Source organism: Brachyhypopomus gauderio, chromosome 13, assembly GCF_052324685.1.
Source record: "Brachyhypopomus gauderio isolate BG-103 chromosome 13, BGAUD_0.2, whole genome shotgun sequence".
In the NCBI taxonomy this organism is placed as follows: Eukaryota; Metazoa; Chordata; class Actinopteri; order Gymnotiformes; family Hypopomidae; genus Brachyhypopomus; species Brachyhypopomus gauderio.
This window is the reverse complement of record NC_135223.1, coordinates 17,417,087-17,440,778: the sequence shown is the minus strand read 5'-3', so window position 1 is coordinate 17,440,778 and position 23,692 is coordinate 17,417,087. Positions and strand designations below refer to the sequence as shown.

Here is a 23,692-nt window from a genome sequence, read left to right as displayed (position 1 = left end):
AGTAATTCAGATGCGATCCAGGACTTTTAATGAGCAAAGTTGTGAATTGCACAAAACAGCACAGCAGTACACAGTCTTGGAGTTACATTCACACATATGCCTGTGTGGTATAAAATACACATACATTAATGTACTAGTCTAGTAGTACTGAAGTATTAAATTATAAGTAACTAATAAACAAAAATTGTTGAAAAAATGACTGCTATTACGGGTCTAACAAAATGTGTTTGGCTTACACAGTACCACCTGCTAGTGGGTCATAATTTTTCATGATTTTCTGAGTTTCAACTCGGACTAATATAACTATGAACTAATCAATGGCTGTAGTCTATGGCAGGGTTTCACAGAGGTGAAAAGCTGACTGCATGAATGCACTAGACACATGCGCAGGCACGACATTACAGTAACAGCCACAGCGCGTCAGGCATCAGCTCATCATCACAACATCCACATCACCCATGACCAAAAAATACTAATGAAAAGCAGCTGCTTTTAGGCACAAGACTTTTCCACTACTGTATGTGCACATTTACATATGTGATGTGTGCTTACACATCAGTGTGTTTGAAGCTTTTAAGGGATTATTTAAATGCCACCCCATGGTGGATTATATTCTTAATGGCACTTAAACCTTTCTTTACTGGTGCCGAACAACCTGCTCCTGTTTCTTTAGTGAAAAACAAAAACATCACGTCTTGGTCTGTATATTGTTGTGAATTGAAAGATTAAACTTAAATGCAATTTACTGATAGAAATATATATTCGTTCTAAGTTTCTTAAGAACAGCAACATTGGAAAAGGTGTTTATGTGACAAGAGACAACATTATACAGTCTTTCAATGTCTGTAGTTTAAAACTTGACATACAAGTGCACAATGGAGAAACAATTCTGGATGAGGGTATTGTTCATATTTTGGTGTTGAAGCAGTCACTAAAGAAATCAGTAGTAGAGTTTTATGTAGGGTTTACAAAGTATTTAGAACATCTATTTATTATTTTTTTGTTGAATGCTTGGAATTACAGATGACGCCAACTCTAAACAAGCATTGAACAGAAACACCCTGAATAAAATATGAGTTGTTATTTATTGCTGGATTATTCATTTAAATTGTTGTACCTGTTACTGGACTATATAGCTTCAGTCAGCTTTCCATCACAGATCAATACAGAAGCCAATACTGCAGACTGCAGTGAGACACCTGTAATTATTACACAGTTACACAGTTAACCAAAAGAACAGTGAAGTGCATATGTTCATTACATACTCTTACTATGTCACTCTTTCTTTGTTCATTTCCATTTCTAAAGCCTTTAATATGATTGATAACATTAGTACTATTAGAGTGATGCTTTACAACAATACAAATTAGTACAGTGGCCCTATACTATCAAAAGCACCCAGGCATTATTTTGGACCATGAACCATACTGTAGCTTTCAGTGGGATCCAGACTAACCCTAATCCTAATCCCAGAATTCTCTCTCTCTCTCTCTCTCTCTCTCTCTCTCTCTCTCTCTCTCTCTCTCTCTCTCTCTCTCTCTCTCTCTCTCTATATATATATATATTTATATATATATATATATATATATATATATATATATATATATATATATATATATATATATATCAGACAACAACAACAACAACAGCCAATTTAAAATACAGTCATCACGGCCTAATTAAAGCAGGTTATTTTAGACTGAACTACGTATAATAAGACTAATCTAATATCAAATATAAACCCTTGTTTTTAATCTAAATAGTTATTCGTGTTTGTTAATTTACATAAAAATAAACCAATTTCTTTTCCAGACGGGTTGTTGACTTCAGTCACAAGCCATTTCCGTCTCGGTCTAGTAGTACAGTACTCATATCAGACGCGTGGAATCCACAGTTCCGTTTTGGTCCAAGAAATTCGGCGCTTCCCTGTAGCTTAGCATATTTTTAGGGGCGGTGATGGCGACTGCTAGGATTTGAGTCAAGGCAGTACATCCATTAGATGTTTGTTTGTTTTAAATGTCAAACATTTTGGTGTTGGACCACGGAGGACCTCGGATAAAGCCGTGGCGCTACCCCGCACTGACAGCAGGCTGAGCTGGCGACGCGGAGGCAACGTTACCGCTCTGTGTCCAGCTGCCGTGTGGTGAGAGAAGCTTCAGCGCTGAAAATGAACACAAATCCGTCGTCGTGACAGAATTCTCACTTTGTGCCGTGGTGCCAAAAAGGAAGTGAAGATGAAGAACTGTGGAGCGGGTATCGTCCTAACATTGTGTGTGTTTGTAGAGGTGAGTCGCCTGTCACAAACTGGTACTCAGTGAAGCGAAATGTGGCTTTTTTAGGGCTTTTCTATCAGCAGTGGTGTATCTTGAAATCACCATTTGAATAATATTGACAGTGTTGGTGTTACTTTTGTATGATATTTAATGGTGTGTCCTGTGAATGCGGCGTAACCCCGTAGTTTTTAAATGTATGTACAGTGTCGCAATTAGGAGACCCTTTGTCTTTCTGTCCACTCCCCATAACAAAAAGAGCCCAACTAGATATGAAGACATGCACTCATAACACTGGACAAGCACGTTTCAGTTAACCCAGCTGTGAATAGCACTCTTTTCATTATGTCGTTTTTGTTTACTTTAACTTTATTATTGTTGATAAAAAGACCGAAATAACGCGATTCTTGTGAGCACCGTGCAGTATTAGTGTAGTAGTGGAGCTGTAGTAGGAGGCCTGCGGTATGGAGACATGACACTGATACCCTACATGACTCGCAGGATTTATCAGTATTTACACGTGAATGACAATAATTCAGATAATAAAGGGCCTGACCTATTGGGAAATAGTTTCTAGGTTAGTCCGATTATTGTAAAGAAAGGGGTCAGTGAAGTGCCGAGTCAAAAATTCACTCCAAATCTCCAAAACAGAACATTTGCACTTGCATGGCGAATGGGTATTTGTTTCATAACTATCCTCTTGAACTGTATTTGACTATTCTCCGCATCTCACTGCAGTGTTTGTGTGCGCATGGCTAAACTTTAAGCAGTTGTCCAAGAAATGCCTTGGCATGGCAGTAGAATAAACTCAGACTGAGTGTGGTTGAGCATTAGCATTCGACACATGCAGACGCAGTACAGTATCGTACAGTATGACGGAAATGCAATAGCCTACTGGCATAATAGGCAAACGTGGAACATGCAGAAGTTAATTTCTGCGTATACGGTTTAATAACCGTGCGCTGTAGTAAGGAGTGAAAGTCTGCAATGTGTTTTTGCTTTGTTAGAGACAGAGAAAATATGGGAAATGTTTTAATGATTAATTTGAGAGAATTAAGATTAATTTGCTGTAAATTACAGAATAGCCATTCTATTTTGATGCTTTTATAACATTATTTTTGTGCCTGATTCTTAAAAGCAAATGTGCATAAGCTTGCAGATGCACACAGTTCTTTGGTTTGCCAGCTCCTGGTAAAATGAGGTGCTCATTAACACCTGAAGCAGGTGACATCACAACTCTCATTAGTGTAGCCACCTGATTTACTACCATCACTCCTGCAGCATGTAAAATGCGGTAAAGTGCTGTGGGTAGGATATCAGTTTTTTATTTGCTTGGATTCACCTGTGATTTTATGTCTTTCAGTAACTTGCACATAGGCCATAAAGATCAGAAGTCCATAACTTTAAAGAACTGAAAATGCATTTTGCACTCACAAAGTATCAGTTTCTCGCGCATAAGAAATTTGGACCTCAAAGTCAAATCTCAGATGAATTATTCTAGGAAGTCTGTCAGGAATGTGAAAACCTCAGGCATTGACTGAGACCTTTGACTGAGATAAGGGTGAACTTTTTGACTGAGATCTTTAAGATCAGGGAGATCTTTTTGCTGTGAGATGACCTGTTTTGGTGTGAGGTGACGCTGAGACAATACATTTGCCATTGACTAACAGATAGCCATGAGCAAACATAAAGCAACACTTAGGGTGATTTCTTATTGGGTGTGTCTTTTTCACATTGATGCAGGGATTTGCTCTGCCTGATCAGCGAGTCTATATTTACCAGTGACAAAGGTATTAGTCTTAATAGCCCAGGGTAATGCTCAGTTAACTGCAGTTCTCTTTTCAGATGACTGCATGCTCGTTAAACCCATCGTATTTCACTCAGGACACACATTGGCCCACTTCAGTCTTTGTGTTTGGATCCTCTTGTTAATCATAACAAAGAAAGGAACAGGAGACCCCATTTTGACTACTATTCCCTAAACTAATACAGACCTATTAGTTTAGGGAACAGTCATAGAAGTGCCATTTCAGGATGGTGGTGTGTGAAGTCCTTTTTGTCTTGGCATGTTTTATGGTGATAGAAGGTAGAGGCTGTATTGCCGTATTGTGGTGTGTTATTTGCTAACTGCTTGTGTGCTGAGAGCCGGATGGATGACTTTGCCTCCATGACATGCTTATACCCTGCACCTGTCACACAGTCATTGTTTGGATCAGTCAGCCATTAAATGAGATCTCAGCTGGGGAGTCTCCCCTTGGCCTATTCCTCTAATAATTATATTAGCTGGCACAATGTGCACAACAAATTATTTGGCTTTCTCTATTTTGATGAATAATTCAAGTCCTCAAGATTTAAATGTCTCTGATTTACTTAATAATTGAGTTTTGTAATTCTCACAGTGTGATAGAACAGATTCACATTTGTGGGGATGTCAATTACTCCACCTTTGATGGGTCAATCTCCTAGAAATCCAAAGAAGGACTGAAGAAGCTTACAAAATCCCTAATTTATCCACCAGTTTGTACACATTAGATTTACCACAGAACAGAATCCTCTGAGTGGATGTTCATCATGTTGTGAAATATGTGCAGCCTTCATGTGAAGTGTCACGCATGGTGCCTCTTGCTCATTGCGGTTTGCCCAGCAGAGCCGATGTTTTGTCTCTGCAGCTTTGAGCTAAAGTTTGGCCCACAGGAAGGCAAAGCGATGCTGCGGGCAGAGTGCAATAATCTGTGGAGAAAGTCTTTTGAGGGATCAGTAGTGACTCTGTCAGTAATCCGCCACTACTGTGGCAGGGTGGAGGCGTCCTCTCTGGTCTGTTTGCGTTCACTAATGGAATCGGCACTAGAGACTGCCAGTGAGTGATTGATCTCCTTGTTGTGCAGTGATGTGGGTTGGCATGAATAAAAAAATTATAAAAAAAAAATATACAGAAGCGTGGTGAATAAATTCACTTAATCATTTCTGCTCTGCCGCACATCTCCTCAGAGTAATTGTGATGGGAACATTCTGTAAAGATGGCGAGATATGAAACTGGAAAAGGGAGAGACAAGGGAATTTGCAGAAGTTAATCTAGTGAATTCTGCAAACCTAGTTCCATATTTCTATAGATTAGTATAGATAATAAAGACTTGCTTTGTCTCTGTGAGATGATGAAATACTGAGCAGCAACTGGGCATATTTTAAGCTGCAATAATCCTTTTATTTGTCATTTAGGGATTCATACTAATGACAGTTTTGCCTAATACATATATAATGTTACAAGAGTCTAAAACGTGCAGCATATATTTTACTATACGAATGCTAGTACTTTGGTTCTGCTGTCACTAATGGGCTTGTACAAAGTTTTATTTATTCCCCTACTGAAATTAGGTAGTTTACACTCCTATAGCAATAACATGCAGCCTTACTCCGCCTCCCCTGGGATCTGTCTCTGTGTGTTTAGGTCTGCAAGAAAACCTTCACTGTTGTCCCCATAGATGCAAAGTAGCAGGTAAAGTGCATGAAGTGTCAAAGACAATTACAGCATTTGCAATTCCTTGCATGTATTGTGCTTTTCAGTGGCTCTTCGGGGGCCATAGGGGAGACATTTAGGCTTGGCATTTGTCCCTTTGCTGGTTGGTATATGGGTCTAGGGTTGTTTCTTGTTCTGCCTTCAGCTCAAGATACAGGGCTGTGCAGCAATTGGCATTGGCCAAGAGGGCTTTTAACCACACAGTAGCTATGGCTGTGTTTGGATCCCCATTATCTTCCAGAACCTGCTGCTGTTGCGACTTCCTGTCCATTCTCCATTCACTGATTGACTGAAAACTCATTGTGTTGCTTGCATATTTCTTTGTCTGGTTTGTCCCGGTGATGGTTAGATTATGGAGTTGGAGCTGGCACCACAGCACTTTACGTGATGGGACTTATGGGAAAGAATTTTATGGTGGCAATTTATCTTGCCGCTTTTCCAGTGTTGCCCAACTTTGCCGTGTAGTAGATAAGCACACAACCCATGATTACCAAACATGTCCTAAAAGCTGAAACAATTTGAGATGAGGAAGATGGGTAGTGCTGCCAGAATTGCACTATTGCAGAAGGCATTGCTGATGCTTAAAAAAAAAGACAGTGGCAACTGCATAATAGCTTTGATAGGCTTTTGGTTTTTTTTTACTGGACATTCTGTAATTGCTAACAGTCTCACATATTTTTTCCTGCGTCTTATCCAGTCCCCATTTCAGCTCTGTACTTGTGATGTGAAATTCTGTATCTAATGCTGATAATGCAGGATGAGGAGAAATCATCTTTGAAATCTTGAATATTGTGATATATAGTATTGTATTTTCCACATAATTGGTTTGTCTCAACAAGTGCTTATTCAGCAGTTCCATGAGACATTTAACAGCCATATCCAGAGGTGGCTAAGGTGAGTGATTCTAAGAGTTCCTTGATTACAACAAACTGACCTTGATGTTTTTAAAAGAATCATTCCAAACCTGAAATGGCCAGTTACAAACTTCATACATTCTCATACTTCTAGCAATATAGCAACAGGCACGATTCCCACCTACGCCTTAATAGCTGATAGAGCTGCCTTTTGTCTGGGAGCTTTTCTTTGTGCCACGTCACTGCAGCAGTGAGATATTGTCCTAGGGATATGGAGTAATTTAAATGAAGCAACTTCTAATTCAAGGACATCAGCAAACCTTTAAAGTGTCCTGGATAAAAACTGATAATATTGATGTTTAACAATTAGAAATGTGTTTAGGATTTCTAAATGTTACATACAATACAGATTTGTTCCAGCTGTGAACAGGAGAGTTTTCTGGTGGCCATATATATATGCTTAGTCTTCTCTTAGCTTGGTTGAGTTGGCTAAAATAAAACGTTTATTTATGTCCATATTTATGTCCATGTCCACATTACATGCTATACTGTATAGATGCAGATGTTTTCAGAGCACTTAAACTTAAGGTGCACATCACCTTCAAACTCAAACGTTGAATCAGCTTCTCCTGTTTAAATGACACACATACCCGTTTTAACAGTTGATCGACACAAAGGAAGTGTTCTATTAATTACAGGTGTTGGTTTACGGCCTCGTTGTATTCTTGCATCTGCACATCCATGAGCGTGTGGGCATCATATGCAGATGTTGGCATACCTGCATGTGACAAATGGCAAAGAAAAATACCTAGATCTGATGGTCAAGTTCTTCTTGGGCAGCCTTTGCAGATTCTGTGAGTTCAGACCTCAGCTGAGTCAAAACAGGACCTGATATTTAATGTGTGATATCAAGCCAAACCAAAGTCGGTGCTATATACTGTAAATAGCATAAGAGGTCCTCTTCATTATTTCTACAAAAAATGATATCAGCTTTGCAGGCAAAGGTAGACAAACAATTATGTATCATTTACCTAAAGGCTGCTTATAGGATAATCAGTGTAATTAAAGTTTACCTCTCTCATTCACCACCCTAACCATCACGATTCAAATTTTAGATTTTATGAGAAAGCCTTGCTGTGATGCATCATCTACACATCAAAGATCTGTTTTATTTCTAGATTTTGCAGGTCATATGATTTTTGCTTTACTATCAGTCTTTGAATTGTCTACCTGGCACTGCAGTTTTTCTGTGAATTTTCATTTTGCCATTAATTCCCGTTTTCATAAATCTGTTCTTGTCCCATTGTCAGCTGCAACTTTTCAGACCACAGACCACATTCTACAGGAAGTATATACATCTGAGCACTAGCCTTCACGTCAAGACCCAAACTGACACCTGCGCTCTTTGTGGGAGTTGGTCTTGCTGTTATGTCGTGTGTAAAGGGCTTGTTTGGGTCTCATTAAGGGCTCCTTCCTAGGATCCCACGCAATGGGGCAAGACGAGCCTCCGACCGGCTGATTCACACTGACAGATGGCTACGTTACGCACACACAGGCCCAATTCCACTGCTGTCAAGACAGAAAGTGCACTCTCAAGTGTACTGTGTGAGGACAGAATTGCCCTCTCACAGTGCACTGTCCAGCACTGAAAGTGTGTGTGTGTGTGTGTGTGTGTGTGTGTGTGTGTGTGTGTGTGTGTGTGTGTGTGTGTGTGTGTGTGTGTGTGTGTGCGTGCGTGCGCATGCGTGCGCATGCGTGCGTGTTGCAAATTTGCATTTGCAGCTTGAATACAATCAAGTTTTGTATGGTTACATTGTGCAGTGAGTGCAGATAGTATTTTCATCTTTAATTTGCATAAAACCTCTTTTGTTTTCTTTTGTTTTCTCTTGTTCATAAAAGGACAGAAGACATGTTTAAAATAATTTATTTCCATGCCCAAGAATATATTGCAATTTGGGGAAAAAGTGTTTCTTGTTCTTACAAACCCTATTTTATAGGCATCGTTTTACTTACGTTTTAGCTCATGAAAGTTTTATGAGTTTTGCAATATTTATTGTATACAATATTGCAACTGCATCATTTTTCTCTCATTCCAGTTCATAGAGGCTAAGAAGTACTGCTGGTATTTCCAGGAAGGATATCCTACCTACTTCATGTGAGTACACTACACTTTGCATTTTATAATCAGAATTGCATGTATCATTGGAACACATCACATTTATTATTTAAATTAATTCAGTTTTCGGCAAAACATGTGCATTGACCTAATGTGGAGGAGCCACAGCTAATTTACCAGCCTTATTGGTTTGCCCTTGATCTTCATTTAGTTTGTAATTTGTACTACTGAGCATATCACATGAACATATTTTTTTTGCATCTTTTGTGAGTAAAGGCAATTTATTTTTATAGAGCACTTCATTAAACTCAACTAATTGGTTTTTATTGGCCAAAATGTGCTGCACGGGGCAGATAAGTGGAGTCGGATGTAAGGCCAGTGTAACCCAGGACAGGAGCACTGCAGCTGGAGATACGCCAGGTCTGCCCTGTGGAGAGGGAGATCTGCCGTTATCTCGTTTCCTGGGTGATCTCTTTTCATTGCTGGGGATGCTCCGGTCTTAATGAACTGCAACAGTGAAGGTGGCGGCCAGCGAGAATAGGTGGTGGACGTAAACAAAGGGGGTTTGTCCTGACGCTAAACAGTACAGATGGTAACTTTTTGGTAAATTAGGTAAATCATTCTCAGCCATTTTCGTTTCCATTGTTGAGGGAAGACATGAAAAAGGGGTGAAAATACACACATTGCACACTTGCTTGAAATATGGCAGTTAGCTTCTCAGACTTCATACCAACTGAAGTGAAACATGCTAACATTTAATTCTTATTCTTTTTGATGTCACATTGCAAATGGAGCACGATCTTTCTCTCATCAGGTGGAGAGCAGCTGATAGGACTGAAGATTTCACTTTTTGTCTCAGGACCAAATGCTCACTAACAACAGCTTTGGTTAACAGCTCAATCAAAATCAAATGGCATAATCTGCCCAGTGAAGGAAATTACTTGAGTTTGGGTTAAATCCTCCTCTGTGTGACAAAGATTCATCTTACAGGGTCTAAATCAGTTTTCTTATTTATTTATATACTGTTTTTTATGCTAATCACAAGCAAGTATTCATGCTAAGTTCACAGAAGAGTGTTTGTGTTGTGTACTATGGCTAAAGCCTCTTATTGACTCGGTTCTTGCAAATCACATTGATTCCCTCTCTGTTGCTCTATGAGCACAATCATCGGCTTATGCCAAGCGTCCAGTGAAAACTGGGATGTGGCTTAAGCTACTAGCTGTTCCCACATACTGGCAAACATGGCAGTGATTTTGATCTTGCAGGTGGTTTCTGTTTATTCCATTTCTAGCTTCTTTGTTTCATGGAAAGATTAACTGTTTACATTAATGGGCTAAAAAAAAACCACTCCACAAACACCTCGATAAGATGACTGGAAATGACTGTGGCCACACCTGGCACCGGCCCATGAATTACACTGCTGCACAGGGGTGGCAGCTCGGAAGAGATTATGGTTCTTACCCGCATTGTCAGGTGTGTGAGTAGAATCAGAGCTGCAAGGTTTAAGTCACAGAACCAGTTTATAGCTCTGTTTATCTACTCTCTGGGTCTTCTCAAACGCTCCGCTCTTCATGTTTGCTAGCATGATAAACTCTAGTGACTTGCACATCACACATAGCAGGGTTGGACCAGAGTAATTTATGGAGATATTCATCTTGCTGTATATATTAGCATAAACTTTTATAGACCGTACTTATTTCCAATGTTTCCTTTGACCAATAGAAGTATAACACAATTAAGGATAAGCCTGCTATTGGTTAATCTGACTGCATCTGATTGGCAGTGATGAGCTGAGTTTACAGGGAAAAGGAAATTCCATGTGTCAGATTAAAGAATGTCAGTGAATATACACTTTAATCTCATAGTGATTGTTTGTGTGGTGGTGATAGTTGGTGGTGATAGTTTCTTTGGTAATTTTTCAATCTTAAAAAGAAAAGCAAAAAATGATGGCACGCCTTTCCACTGTAATGTATGTCGCTCTGCCTGTGCGACATTCCTGTCATGTGTAATACATTTTGAAAGGATGGAAAGGTCAGTTGAAAGAATGTCTCAGCTGATCATTTTTAAGGCAAAGGAGGTATTTTCATACTGAGAGACTGATAGTTAATAATGAACACTAATGGTAGGAACACATGACATTCCACCTTGCTGTCCATATTACGTTTACAATGTAAATAATCAAATATAAATGTCACCATAACCTACTACTTTCATAAGAAATACACATTGCTTTTATTAGAGATATATGCTACTTTTATAAGAAATTACTTTTTTTTTTCCTTGGCTTTAATCCAATGCCAGGCTTGGTGTCTTTGTCGGGATGCCTGCCTGTGAGTTACTAAAGAGGAGTGAAACAGGGCTCCATTCTAGGCACTCGATCGGCTTGACTGAGTCCGTTCCCACTTTCAGTCATGGAAGCCTTTACTGCTGGAGTCACTTCCAGTCTGCCATTGTCGGCTTCCAGCTTCAGATGGTTAGTCAAACATAAATAAAGAACTAAAAATGCCACTGTTTTATAGCCAGAAGGAAGTCTTAATTTGCATTACAGATTTCCACTCTACATAATTTGTGATATCATGAAGCACTGATGCTTGCAGCCTCTGTCTGCAGGGCTGTGTCACTCAAAGAGAAATGAATGAGAAAAGTGGAAAAAGGAACCTCAATGAAAGTGATGGAAGTAAGTGATACGAGACCCTAGATCTCCAATCCAACTGCAGATGATGGGCACTGGCAATTCTGCCATGAACACATCCATATTTTATTATATCAGATAAAACCCATTAAGAATATCATTCTCTGGCCTGTACAAAAAGTACTGGTACTTAACAGGTGCTTTAATCCTGTATCAACAATTATTCATTTGATGTTTTTTTTTTACTTTCCACCATTGTCTATTCACTGTAATTCAGAAGCAATTTGTGGGTGTGTTTTTGGAAGCGCTCCAGTGCTCAGCTGCAGGAGGATCAGCTTCTAAAGGCAAAAAAAAAACATTACACCTGACTGAGCCAAGACTGGTTGCACATGTCAGAACTCTGAGCGCATGGCCCTGCAATTCAAATTAAATGGTAGCTATTGTCTCCCAAAGTGAGACAGTAATTGGAGTCTTCAACAAGAAATGTTATGTTGAAAGGGTATCCGTTGCTAATTATCCACTTCAGTCTCCTCACAACGAGCAGAGAACCTCCAAAACATTTCCATGATGTCTGATACACAACCCACCCACCTCATTAAGAACGATCACCTTGTTACAAATCTCCCATGCTGCGTTATTAGATACAGCTGACTCATAAGAGCAGTGATGACCAGACCACCAGCCCATCTGCACCATGCATCCACATTCGTTCTTATATTCATACCCCGTTTGGTTTCTGACCACAGGCCTGCTGCTGACAAAATATTATAGGTGGTAGAGCATTCTGAACACAGCGGCGACAATAACATGGGAGCAGGATGGTAGTGGGCGTCACATTGGCCTGAGCGTTATCACACAGCAGCACTGCTGGAGTTTTTACAAATGTTAATACTGCTGCTGAGTTGAGTGGTGGGAGGCTAGAGGAAAGCCATGAAGACATCTCGCTAATAACCAATAATCCAATACAAGCCTTTTTAAGACAACCATTGGAATTACGTGCAGAATAAATCCGTTTTATGATTATGACAAGGTATAAGATTTTAATGTTTAATTTGAAGCATTTCAAAATCTGCTAGCTTTTTGCTAGTCTTTGGGGAATTAATTTCAGTCTCCCTTAAATAACTGAGACTGTTGGAGGACTAAGCTAATAGAATATCCATCACCTTCACCTCCCATGGTGGTCACAAAATGCCAAATCCAGCAGAACGCACCTTAGCTGCAGCTGGTCAGCTGAGACTCTGATCACTCACCCTGCAATGCAGTCTCAGTAAGCACCTCTGGTGAGTTCCTGAACTTCATTACTGTGCTGGCTGAGATGCCTGCCCAGTCCTTAAGCCATAATCACTGTGGCAGAGAAAAGTGAATGAGTAAAATTGAATTTGAATTTAAATGTTTGTGATGATTTTGTATTTAAAAACAATAAAAAACTAAGACTGGCAATTGTTTGTAGATGTTGCCTGAATTGAAAAGCTCTTGGGACTCTTTCTTTGACAGTGGGCTTGTGTGATGATAGTCCTTTCATTGTTGCTGTGATTTTGGTCCAGGTTAAGGAGTGGATACAGTGTGTATACATACAGCTTGCATATAGATACCTGTCTCTTTCTGAGGCATTTATCTCTTTCTGAGGTTGATGCAGAGCAAGACCTTACTCTGATTGCACAGAAAAGTGTGCAATTTTCATCAAGACAAATGCTTTGGATCTGTATCACACTTGGCAAAAGAAAGTAATTTTTATTCTGATTTATGAATTTAGAATCAGTGATCTTTGTTTGATCACAGCATAATGCCATAAGAAATTGGAAGAACTTATCATGAATTACTCGTTAATTAAGGTGTGAGGTCCTGATGGCTTTGGTAGGTCAGAAATGCTCTGTAAACACATGAAAGATTTCTTCTTTCAAAAAGGTCTCAAATGACATTGAAGCATTAATTGTAAGTTGTAAACACAAGGTAAGTTAAGGCCAGATAACCTAAATGCATCGGGAGTGATGACATTGCTCTTGACTTCCTGTACCAATATGGCATCACTCTCCATAAAGCAAAGAGAAAAGAAAACAAATGACAGTGGGAGGAACATGTTCCCAGCATTTTAATCCAATGAAATTACTGAACAGGCATAAAGTTATTATGAAAATGCAATGTCATGCAGACAATTTCCTGCCATGGGAATTTCACATAATCAGCCTAATTCTACCCCATTTGACTCCAGAGAGATTTGTTTGTACATAATTTTGCTGATGGCTGTAGTCAATACTATAAATAAGTTCTATAAAGATATAGTACTGTAAAGCTTTTCAAATATAAATGGGATTTTTCAGAGATTCCTACATCTCTGCCCTTTTAAAGCAGGAATTCTGCAATTAGACCTTACCATAAAACTGCAATCAGACAATAAAGGAAATTTTTTTTTTCAAATTGGTGCATCCCTCTGACAGCTGTCAATCCTAAGTGAACAAAATGTACATAATGTAAATTATCACACGTACAGGTCTTTTCACCACAATCAAAAATACCTGTAGTCTATAGTGCATTAGCATTAGCGCTGCAGCCCCAAAACGGTCTCTTCACTGCACTTCACTTCACTGTGTTTTTTTCAGTTCAACGTACAGTCTGTGTATTTGTATTTTCCTGCTTCAGTCCAGCCACTGCACTGTGAGGCATTGCAGTGCAACATGTGGGTAGCTCAGTCACACTTCTATGAAATACTTCAATGTAAGGATATATATATATATATTTATTCTACACAGAGATCCAACATAGTAGCTCATGCACTGCTCAGTACCAAGAGTGCTGTCACATAAATATATGAGTATAATCTCTGGATGAAAAAATAAACACATTGTACTATACAAAACACAATAAACTGCATAACATTTTTACAAATACAATGCATTTGAGCCCTAAGTGTGCACATCCTGTTTAAGTATTGTGCCTCTTGTGTTGTGTATTGTGCCTCTTAAGCACTTTATAGCATTAAATTATGTTTTAGGAATGAGGCAGTGTCCTGTTTTGTTGTGGGCATTATTTGACTATTTCTAAAAAATGACAATACCACTGACTGATCAAAATAATTATTGTCTATAGCAGAGGTACTCAACTGGCGGACCGCGGTCCGGATCCGGACCCGAACGCAGTCCTGTCCGGACCCAATCTCATTCCTGATTAACTAGATACGGACCCAAAAAATATATACATTTATTAATTTTGACGGGAGAATAAATTTTTAACCGGAGCATTTATTTCAGGGCTATTGAAAAAACACTCCGTCACGAGTGTTACGTTTGCCACCCCCCCCGCTCAACAACTTACGTTCACCCCCGCCGCCCCGCCCGGACCTCAGGTCACAACTATCTCCCAAAATTGGAAAGATACCAATTTTGGGAGAAACCGCGGAAAAATATAGTTGAGTTCCCCTGGTCTATAGTGTACTGCCCATTGCAGGTATTGACTGAAGAGACTTGGCTTGTAAATGCAGTGCAAACATCAGCTTTGTCTGTTTGAGTAGAGTTTGAGTTCCTGTGGAGATTTTAAGTAGGCCAAGATCACACTATTGAGCTGCATGTTCCATTCAAGTTGCTCAATTCTTTTGAGATTGGGCCAGTGCCGCTCTGTGTACTGCAATGTTCCACCTGCAGCCTATTTTGGGTTGTGTTGCTGTGATTGAGATCCAACTGGATAAAGTGGCACTCCAGTTTTTGCATGCTGTTTGTAATGGCACTAATAATGCCCCGCCCCTTCCCCCCCTTTTATTTTTTCCATCAAGTATGTTAAGTAAGCTCATATTTTCAAGTATTGCTAATGGAGCTCATTTATTCTGAGATCTTTTCAGTTTTCCAGAGAGGCTGAAGAGACGTTGCTACTTTAACATGGTATGAGGCAGAAACAATGTGGTTTTCATGCACGTGCGGCGTGACCAGTACGGTCGGTCTGAATCTGATTCTGCTAAAAGATAACAGTTTTCACACCTAAACGCCTGTGATGTTTGCGCTTGTTTGAGGGAAGGTAAATAGTTTTTCTTCTATTGGTGAGGTTTCACTTGACACACACACACTCTCTCTCTCTGCGTTCCACTTTGATCGCTGTGTCACAGTTCTTAGCCGTGGCCGTGGAGGTAGAGTTCCTTTTGTCCCTGTCGTTGTCGAAGGCTCAGCGTCTAGGCCGAGCTGCTCTGACCTGCGTCTGCTGGTTCGCAGTGCTGCACTGATGCTGAATATGGAGTTGGAGTGAATATGGAGTTGGAACCATCCACCATAACAAGGAACATGTAGCCGGTAATTTCATACAGATTCTTGCATGTCTTGACACAGTCTGACATTTTTGCGTCTACTGGAAACTGGAAGTAAGACTTCATTGCACTGTGAAGACGGAGAGAAGCCAGTACATTAATAGTAGAGAAGGAAAGGTGAGGTTCCTCCGGGCGGTGGTGGGAGAGGGAGGTGTCTAAAGCCTGGAGCTGTTTCATCATGTGTGGGTGCAGGAGGGACGGGAGCCTGTTCTGAGTCCCGCTCTCACCAGCAGGATTGATCTGTGCTGCCTGTCTCCTTATGAGCAGTGGAGGGGGAATTAGGGGTGATGGATCTGGACTCCAGTCTGTCGGAAGAGACAAATGCACTACAAAGCAGACTTGGTATTAAACGTTTCTTAAAGGTGCTTTTTTGTGTTATTTACTATTATTATTTCGTTATGTTTGGTATTATTATCCCCTGACTAAATGGCTATTCCTCGGGATACAGATAAAATTTATGATAGAGTACCAAAACAAATCATGGTGCATTATTTAAATGCATTATCCAGTCTGGCATCTTTGTTATGATTCATGAATAATAAGCCTCTACTCTGTAATCTGAATGTGGACAGAAAGGTTGTCTGTGTCTGACCCATGGCCATTTATTGACCTTTACGTCAGGTCCAGACACGCACTGCACAGACCGGCCTGGACTTGATGACCTGCCACCTGCACTGATGTTGAGAAGCTTCGACCCGGCCGGTGACTTGGCCTCTTCCGAGTATAAGCGCAATAGAACATTTATTTAATAACTGTAGTTCCAAGGCTAATCTGATCAGACACAGTGTGTCCTGTATCCACTCCGTATATTTTCTCCAAATACATTTTTTTTTTCAGTACAGAAATAACACCGCATCGTGCACCAGTGCACCGGCAATGTTTAGTATTGCAGGTACACACTGCGCACTTACTGTGCCACAGTAACCGAGCATTTGACATTCTACAGGAAACACTGAGATGGTAATTGATGGGGATCTGATGTGCACATTATCTTCTTAATTGTGTGCTTCCTGTTTGATGTTTATACACTTAAATATGTCCTATGATTGCAAAGCCTGCTTGATTCTGGGAATATAAAATGGGAATCTAAATCACAGTTATGATAATGATTATGATGATTAACTATTTCAAGTCACTTCATTAGGACTGAAAATGAATTCTTATGGAATTCATGAATGTTTTATTCATTCCTTGACGAAAGAAGTGTTTTCCTGAAAATAATTTCCTTTTTTTGTGGAGTAATATACTAGATTTGACGGTTGCCTTAGAAACAAATGAGCATAATTAGATCTTCAGTACAGACATAGATGCTTGGTGGAGGGGCTCACAGCTCTACAAAGTTGGATCAGTTGGAGGCCGCCGACTTAAGAGAAGTGTTTCGTGCTCAAACTGGACGGGCTTCTCACTAAATTCTGCATTTTCGTTTATCTACATTTGGCGCCCAAACATAATTCTCCTCCTAATGTTTATCTCTCTTTCTTTTCACCCCCTAGGCCGAGGCCCCAGCACAACAGTAATTTCCTTCAGGATCAATAAAATATATTCAATTAAATGCAATTAAATTACAGGAAAAAAATGAAAATGTTAAAAATAAGCACTGCATATTATCTACAACTGGTGTTTGGAAATCAGAGCCGTGTCATTTGTTTAACAGAACACATGCTATTGATCTTGGAGGGGGGTTGTTGTCGTAGTAACCATCATCTGGGCTTTTTCCTCTGTGCTGAACACTTTTAACCTCAAGATCTTTGCTCCTGGTGTGCTGTCTCCCCCAGCCAGTGCAGAATTGGCCGTTTGCTTTGGCCTTCCCACAGAAGGGCGAGAGGGCTGACCCTTGCAAAAGCCGCGTGGTCAGAAGGTTCGGCACGCTGCTGAGCCTGCGGACCATGCTGTCGTCTGATGAACAATAGTGCAAACCCCTCAGGTTCCCTCCCAAACAGGGAGGCTGAATTATTAATCCTGTGTGGCATCCCTCATCTGGTCCTTTTTTTTATCAATGAAACTCCATTCAGCAAAGATTAACCTGGCAAAGACACAAAGTAGTGAATCTCGGGGAGAATCAATTTGTGGTACATACTCCTCGTTTGCGGGCCAGTTGAAGGCCTCTAGCTAAACAGATTCAGACATGAGCACGTGTCCACACAAACTGCACCGGCGTCCCAGACGTGATCTCCTCATTATTCATAATCTTCTCCCTCAGCTGCTTTCTCTACTCTTCATTGTAGGGCATCTCCATGGATACCATAGTTGAATACTTCATTTTACTGTGACTCTGGGATAAGAATGAGTAGTGACCTCTCATGACAGATCCCAATTGCACAGCTTCTGGGTTCGGTGAGGATAACTGAACTGTGTCCTTTAACAAGTCTGTCCGTTGTGAGATCAGACACAGCAGTTTTGGACAGTGTCAGATGGTTCCTCAGCCGGAGCAGTCATTGATATGGTTGCACCGTTTCCACTTCTTCCTCCTAGCGCCAGCGATTCCGTGGAGGTTCTTCAGTGCAGAGTCTGGGCAGCACATTTTTTTTAAAACCCTGGGCTTACCATTTTGTGTCCCTCATCTCACACAAGCTGCGCTATAACTGACAGCGTCTGGAGTCTGGACAGTACAGTAACGCAGCCTTTGTGCCCCACCCCTTTGTGCCCCACCCCTTTGTGCCCCACCCCTTTGTGTTCCACCCCTTTTGTGGGCAGATGCCGCTCGTATGAAGACTGCTGTGGAACGCGATGCTGCGTCCGAGCCCTCTCCATCCAAAGGCTCTGGTACTTCTGGTAAGATCTGCCTTCATGTGCCATTCCTACACCTCCAGAGTATTGTTTACAAACAAGTGTGATGCCAGATAACTTTATTAAATGGTTGAACCTACTTGCTTCTGGGCAGAAGTTACACAGCTTGTTACACTTTATGAGAATTGTTAAAAACAAAAACCTACTCTCATCCTTTGAAAGGAAGCTGTGTTTCACATCCACATGTTTCTGTGGACATCAGTAAAGCAGATCTGTTTGCTCTGTCTGCTTAAGGCCTCTTGGTCCTCATTAAATGCTTCAGTACTTATTATTTTACATATTTATTTTCATGCACAAGAATAGCCTCCGAGTACCAACACTTGAACAAGGCCAAATTATCTAACAATGACTTTGAATTCAAAGAAATTGCTTTAATATGGGACCAGTGTGTTTCCGGGATAAAAGAAAAAGCTTCAGATTCCATTGTACTCTCAGCAAATGACAGCTTTGGCAAAGACATGCAGATAAAAACTGTAACAAAGATGCCCTCATAGTAACCTTTTTCCTACTTCCTGTAAAAATCTCTCGCCTTCCAATAGGTTACTGCTGATGATGGGCGTGCTCTTCTGCTGTGGAGCTGGCTTTTTTATTCGTCGACGTATGTATCCATCTCCCCTGACTGAAGAAACTGCCTTTAATGTGTCTTTCACCAGACAGCCTGTGAGCACACCAGGTGAGGAGACCTCCATCCTCTTAATGTCATCTTCTCAGCTAGATTAGTACCTTAGTTTGTTTCCTAGGCTTTGCTTTGAGTCTGTTTTGGTCAATGCTGATGTCATGTGATCACGTTCAGCAGTGCCAGCATCCTGGGAGGACAAACCTGTCCCTGCCAACTTAGCCACTTCACTGATTTAATCTCTCAGCCAAGTTCCTAATCACCACACTATCTGGTTATTTCCTAGAACACACGAGGTAGTGGTGCACAAGGAGGCAACACAGCTCGGCCAGTGACGCCGACATTTCTTGTTAGTTTTATACTCTGAGGTCCTGAGAGCTGCGGGTAGCTAGTGCCGTGAGATATTACTCTCCCAGTCTCAGCCACGCCATCTACTCCTCCCTCCAACATTCCTTCCCTCCATTTGCGCAAACATAAGCAGGAGATCTCAGGCAAGGCGATTGTAAACAGACAGGGTGAGAGCGTATGGCCAGCATCAGCCTCCCGTGGTTCGAATGGATGAAGGACACAACATTACTGAACAACAGGCTTCTGCGACAGCATGCTTACGCACTGCGTGTTGGCTGTTGAATCATTCATAGCTGCCCCTCTGTGCTTGTTCCTCGGTACAGATCACAGCCAGAACGATACATGAACTAATGGCTTTGTTTTAGGGTGTGCTGACTGTCCACCGTTCATGAAAATATCCCGGAGAGATGGAGTTAAATTTGGGCCGTTCACTGGCGTGCACGGCTATGTCGAGTGTACCAGAAATAAGATCCCATTTTCACATAACCTTAGGCATTAACAAAAGAGAACTGGTATCTTCCAGTGTAATATAAGTGGTGGTGAGGAGGTCAGACTTGCTGGGCTCTTAGAGGAAGCTGGGGCTAAACTTCAATGTGTTGCAATGGCAGTGTTGCTTCCTCTACTTGTAGCAGCTCAAGACAAACTATGAATTACATGGGCTGTATATGGAGGATTGGGAACAGCTGTATGATGGGACATACAGATAGATATAATTGCATCAGAGAGGTGCTGGTTAAAGCACCTGATTGTTGACATTTTTAAATAGCCTTTTCCATACAGTTCAGTGACGACAGCATGTCACTGTCTTTCCACGGATGTTGTAAGTTCAGTACTAGAACAGGGGAGAATTAAATGGGCTCTGTCATTGTATGTCACTCATGTGGAAAATTTAATCAAGACCTTGATAAAAATATGGAAACACACCTAATTGTGTTCCTGGATGGTTGAAGCTTTCTAGGGGAAACAAGAAATACAACACACTAATCATACAGTCTAGATGCATTCACGCAGAACAGACTCACCATTTACTCTGTGTTGAGTTCAGATTCTTAAACAATATTTAGAAATGATTCAGTGAATAGTATACTAGCATCATTAGAACAAAAGGAAAGGAACAGTCTTACTGAACAGATTAAACCAAGCGTATGACAGACTGTGTGTAATGACGGCTTTAGGAGATTTGAAGCGCATGACCACAATCCTGCTTTTCGGTTCTGCTCTTCTGCTGTTAATTGGTCAGGAGAGCACCAGTTAGATCTTACTGACACCCTGTGGTGAGCAGCCCTCGTGAAAAGAGTTTTAGCTCAGCCTCGTCTAGTGGAATTCTTAGAAGACGGAAAATACAAAATTAGATGACCAATCTAACCTAAATGTACCTGGAGTTAAAACCAAATAGGCTGGTGGTGGTGGAGGGTGGCATTGCATATGAGTCTGTTGGGAAGAGCATTTGTTTACATTTGTTTTTCAGACTTGATGTTATAGTTTAGGGTAGGGTAATGGCTAAGGTACTTGCAGAAAACTAATCATGACACAGAATTAGAAAGTCATTCGTTTTTATTGTCATGCTTTTAAACTGTATAAACAAATGTATGTTTGCTTGTTTTTTTCATTCTAAATATCTTTCCAACAGTCTCCCAACAGCCTGGCATTCAGGGCTATGGTGATCCTGCCATGGCGATGCCCTTTGCCCCTGCTTACCCAGGTCAACCCAGTGCAGCCCACATGATGACATCTTATCCTCCGCCACCATCCTACTGCAACCATCCTCCACCTTCTTATGACCAGGTCTTCAACACCACTGAGAAAAAGTAGTGCGAGACCTGCAGCAGGTCACGGGGGCCGTGCCTCCTCGAGCCAGACGGTCAAGCCGGAGTGACAACATTACACAACAGCTACCGGTGGTCTACAGCACAAATAGCTTCAAGTGGGTTTCCAAGAAGTTGCTTATTTTTGCTTTTTTCTGTATTTTTGTTTTAGAATACGGGCAGTTGTTGTCAGTTTGTTCATTGTTCCATCATTAGAACTGAATTATGGACACGTTTTTATCAGACCCTCTATATTAATAAAGAAATCAAAATTTTTGGACAAGGTCAATGCAGGATATGGCCAGGATTGCTTTGATTGAGTTTTACTCTGGGAATTAAGTGGAATAATGGATTGATTGCCATATATAAATTGATTGATTGATCAACATATATAAAAGAAGGCAGTGAATCCCAACCTATCATGGCTCTGTGATTATTTAATCCAACAAAACAAAATAACTGATTTGGCTTTGAAACACACTTCCTGTTCAACTCCACTGACGCTGTCCATTTCAGGCAGTTTGCTATCCTGGAAATGAAGTGTGTTTTAATTCTGTCTACAAGGACCAGTGCAGGCTTCAGCAGTAACCTAGGTACTGAAATGAAGCCTTCTCTTTTCCATTAGAGCAACACATGCTTCCAAGGCAACAGAACAGGTGCTATGGAAACCAAACCGTGACTCCTCTCAACCTCAAGTCTGGCTGGTCCATACAATACATAAAAGCTACTCACCCTCAAAAGCCATATGGCCAAACCTCTCCATCGTGAGCAGAGGGTTTGTTTTGTGTAAGCACAGTTAAGGTCTGGTTCAGAACCATTTTCAGCTAGATATCTTGAGAAGGGTTTACACATGTATACAATCAACACAGCCTGCTTATGTAAGCAATTTAAATTGGTCAACTGTTCTGTTTTTCAAAAGGTAATGTATTAAAAATCTATATGCACAAAGTGTTCCCAACACACCAAAGATGTGAAATTCTGTCTAAGCCTAAAGCAGCAGGCTGTTGTTTTGGGTGTGTTGAAAGGTTACAGAGGATAATTTTGAGTGAAAGCTTTCTTCCTCTCAAAAGCACATCTTGATGGATTTGGTGAAAATTGGAACAGTCTAGCTATTTTCTGGAATATCTTAATTTAAAGTAAAATATATATATATGAAAAACTAATTGAAAATTCTATCAAAAATGAATCACAAAATCCTGTTTCTTTAAAAATACAACTTAGTATTAACAGTACATAAAAATTTAAATTACAGAGCATTCAGTGTATAGCCATGGCTAATATATTGTATTCTTGTTACTACATGTGGAGATAAGTTGGATATAAACCATTTCAGTTCAGTTTTCTGATAAATGGTGCATGTTACTTTAATAGACACAGATGCCTGAGCCCATTTTATTACATTCAGTCATTAAATATTAATACCTTCATTAGTAAAAATTACAAATTGCAAGTACTAAAGCAGTGTTTTTAGGGAGGTTCTAGTAAAGAATGATTCACAATGAGTAGCATATTTTGTAGGAAAGAAACAGTAAAACAAAAGTTTTAGGTTTTGATTTTGCCTGTTATTTGCACATATTTGTATGGCCTCGCTATGCAAAAAGACAAGGTGAGACTGCTGTGTGCCAGACTCACTCATGCTGGTACTGGACCAGTTTTTCATTTGAATTACAAAGTTACAATTAGGATGGAAAGACAAGTGCAGTTGGAAGTGCTATTATGTAAAATATAAGTGACAAGGAAACATTTATTTTGACTTACAAACTGACAGTGACATAGCCAGAGATTTTCATCCATCTAAAATAGCTAGCCAGAACACGTAAATATAATTTTTATGTTAACTGTCATGTTGTATCCCGTAAACTCCCATTGACGAGTCAGTAAAGATGGCATTGTCATTAATTTAAAAGAAAACCAGTTATTCATGAATACAGTAATAAAATTACCTCCAACTGACTGATCTTTTTTTTCAATGTTATGTTAATGTTTCCCACAGACACAAACTACAAAAGGCAGTTTTAAACTTTCACGTTAGAGGTTTTAAGCAAAAACAGAACATTAATGAGGGCTCTTCACTTTATCATTCCAACACATTGAGGTCACTGCACTGAATATTTGGACATAGATTTAGTCATTCTTACCTCTAGTCCTCCAGAGAAAAATAACACTGCACGCAATTAACATGGCAATAATTAAGTGTGCGACATGGTCATTGAGTCGCCATCTGCCTGAAATTTTCTTAATCATGCTGAAAGGGTTTAGCCCTGGGATGTTTGCTCATATTTATGTGTTTATGGGGAAGGTTCAATAGAGCAACAAGCACCAGGAGAAGGAGACCTTTTCAAACCTCATGGTGTTCACTCTGGTATACATGTACAAGGTCAGAATATATGTGATCATTAAATTACATACACAACTTATAAATGGAAAAAGTTACAAACGTTCACTTCCTGCAAAAACCAAACACA

At 40.3% G+C, this 23,692-nt stretch overlaps 1 protein-coding gene across 1 annotated transcript; it reads left to right on the top strand.

The window, feature by feature from the left end:
- Positions 1 to 1,838: 1,838 nt before the first annotated feature.
- On the top strand, positions 1,839 to 23,181 carry vopp1b (VOPP1 WW domain binding protein b). Its single transcript, XM_076971351.1, has 5 exons — positions 1,839 to 2,285; positions 8,735 to 8,793; positions 18,366 to 18,443; positions 18,998 to 19,131; positions 21,053 to 23,181. Exons 1-5 carry the CDS (start codon positions 2,235 to 2,237, stop codon positions 21,232 to 21,234), a joined length of 504 nt encoding a protein of 167 aa, XP_076827466.1. The 5' UTR covers positions 1,839 to 2,234; the 3' UTR covers positions 21,235 to 23,181.
- The last annotated feature ends 511 nt before the right edge of the window (positions 23,182 to 23,692 follow it).

Excerpts from the sequence above, each read along its gene's own strand:
- vopp1b (XM_076971351.1), top strand. The coding sequence starts at position 2,235 with ATGAAGAACTGTGGAGCGGGTATCGTCCTAACATTGTGTGTGTTTGTA. Across the intron at positions 8,794-18,365 it reads GGATATCCTACCTACTTCAT|ATGCCGCTCGTATGAAGACT; the intron begins GTGAGTACACTA and ends TTTTGTGGGCAG. Across the intron at positions 19,132-21,052 it reads ACAGCCTGTGAGCACACCAG|TCTCCCAACAGCCTGGCATT; the intron begins GTGAGGAGACCT and ends TCTTTCCAACAG.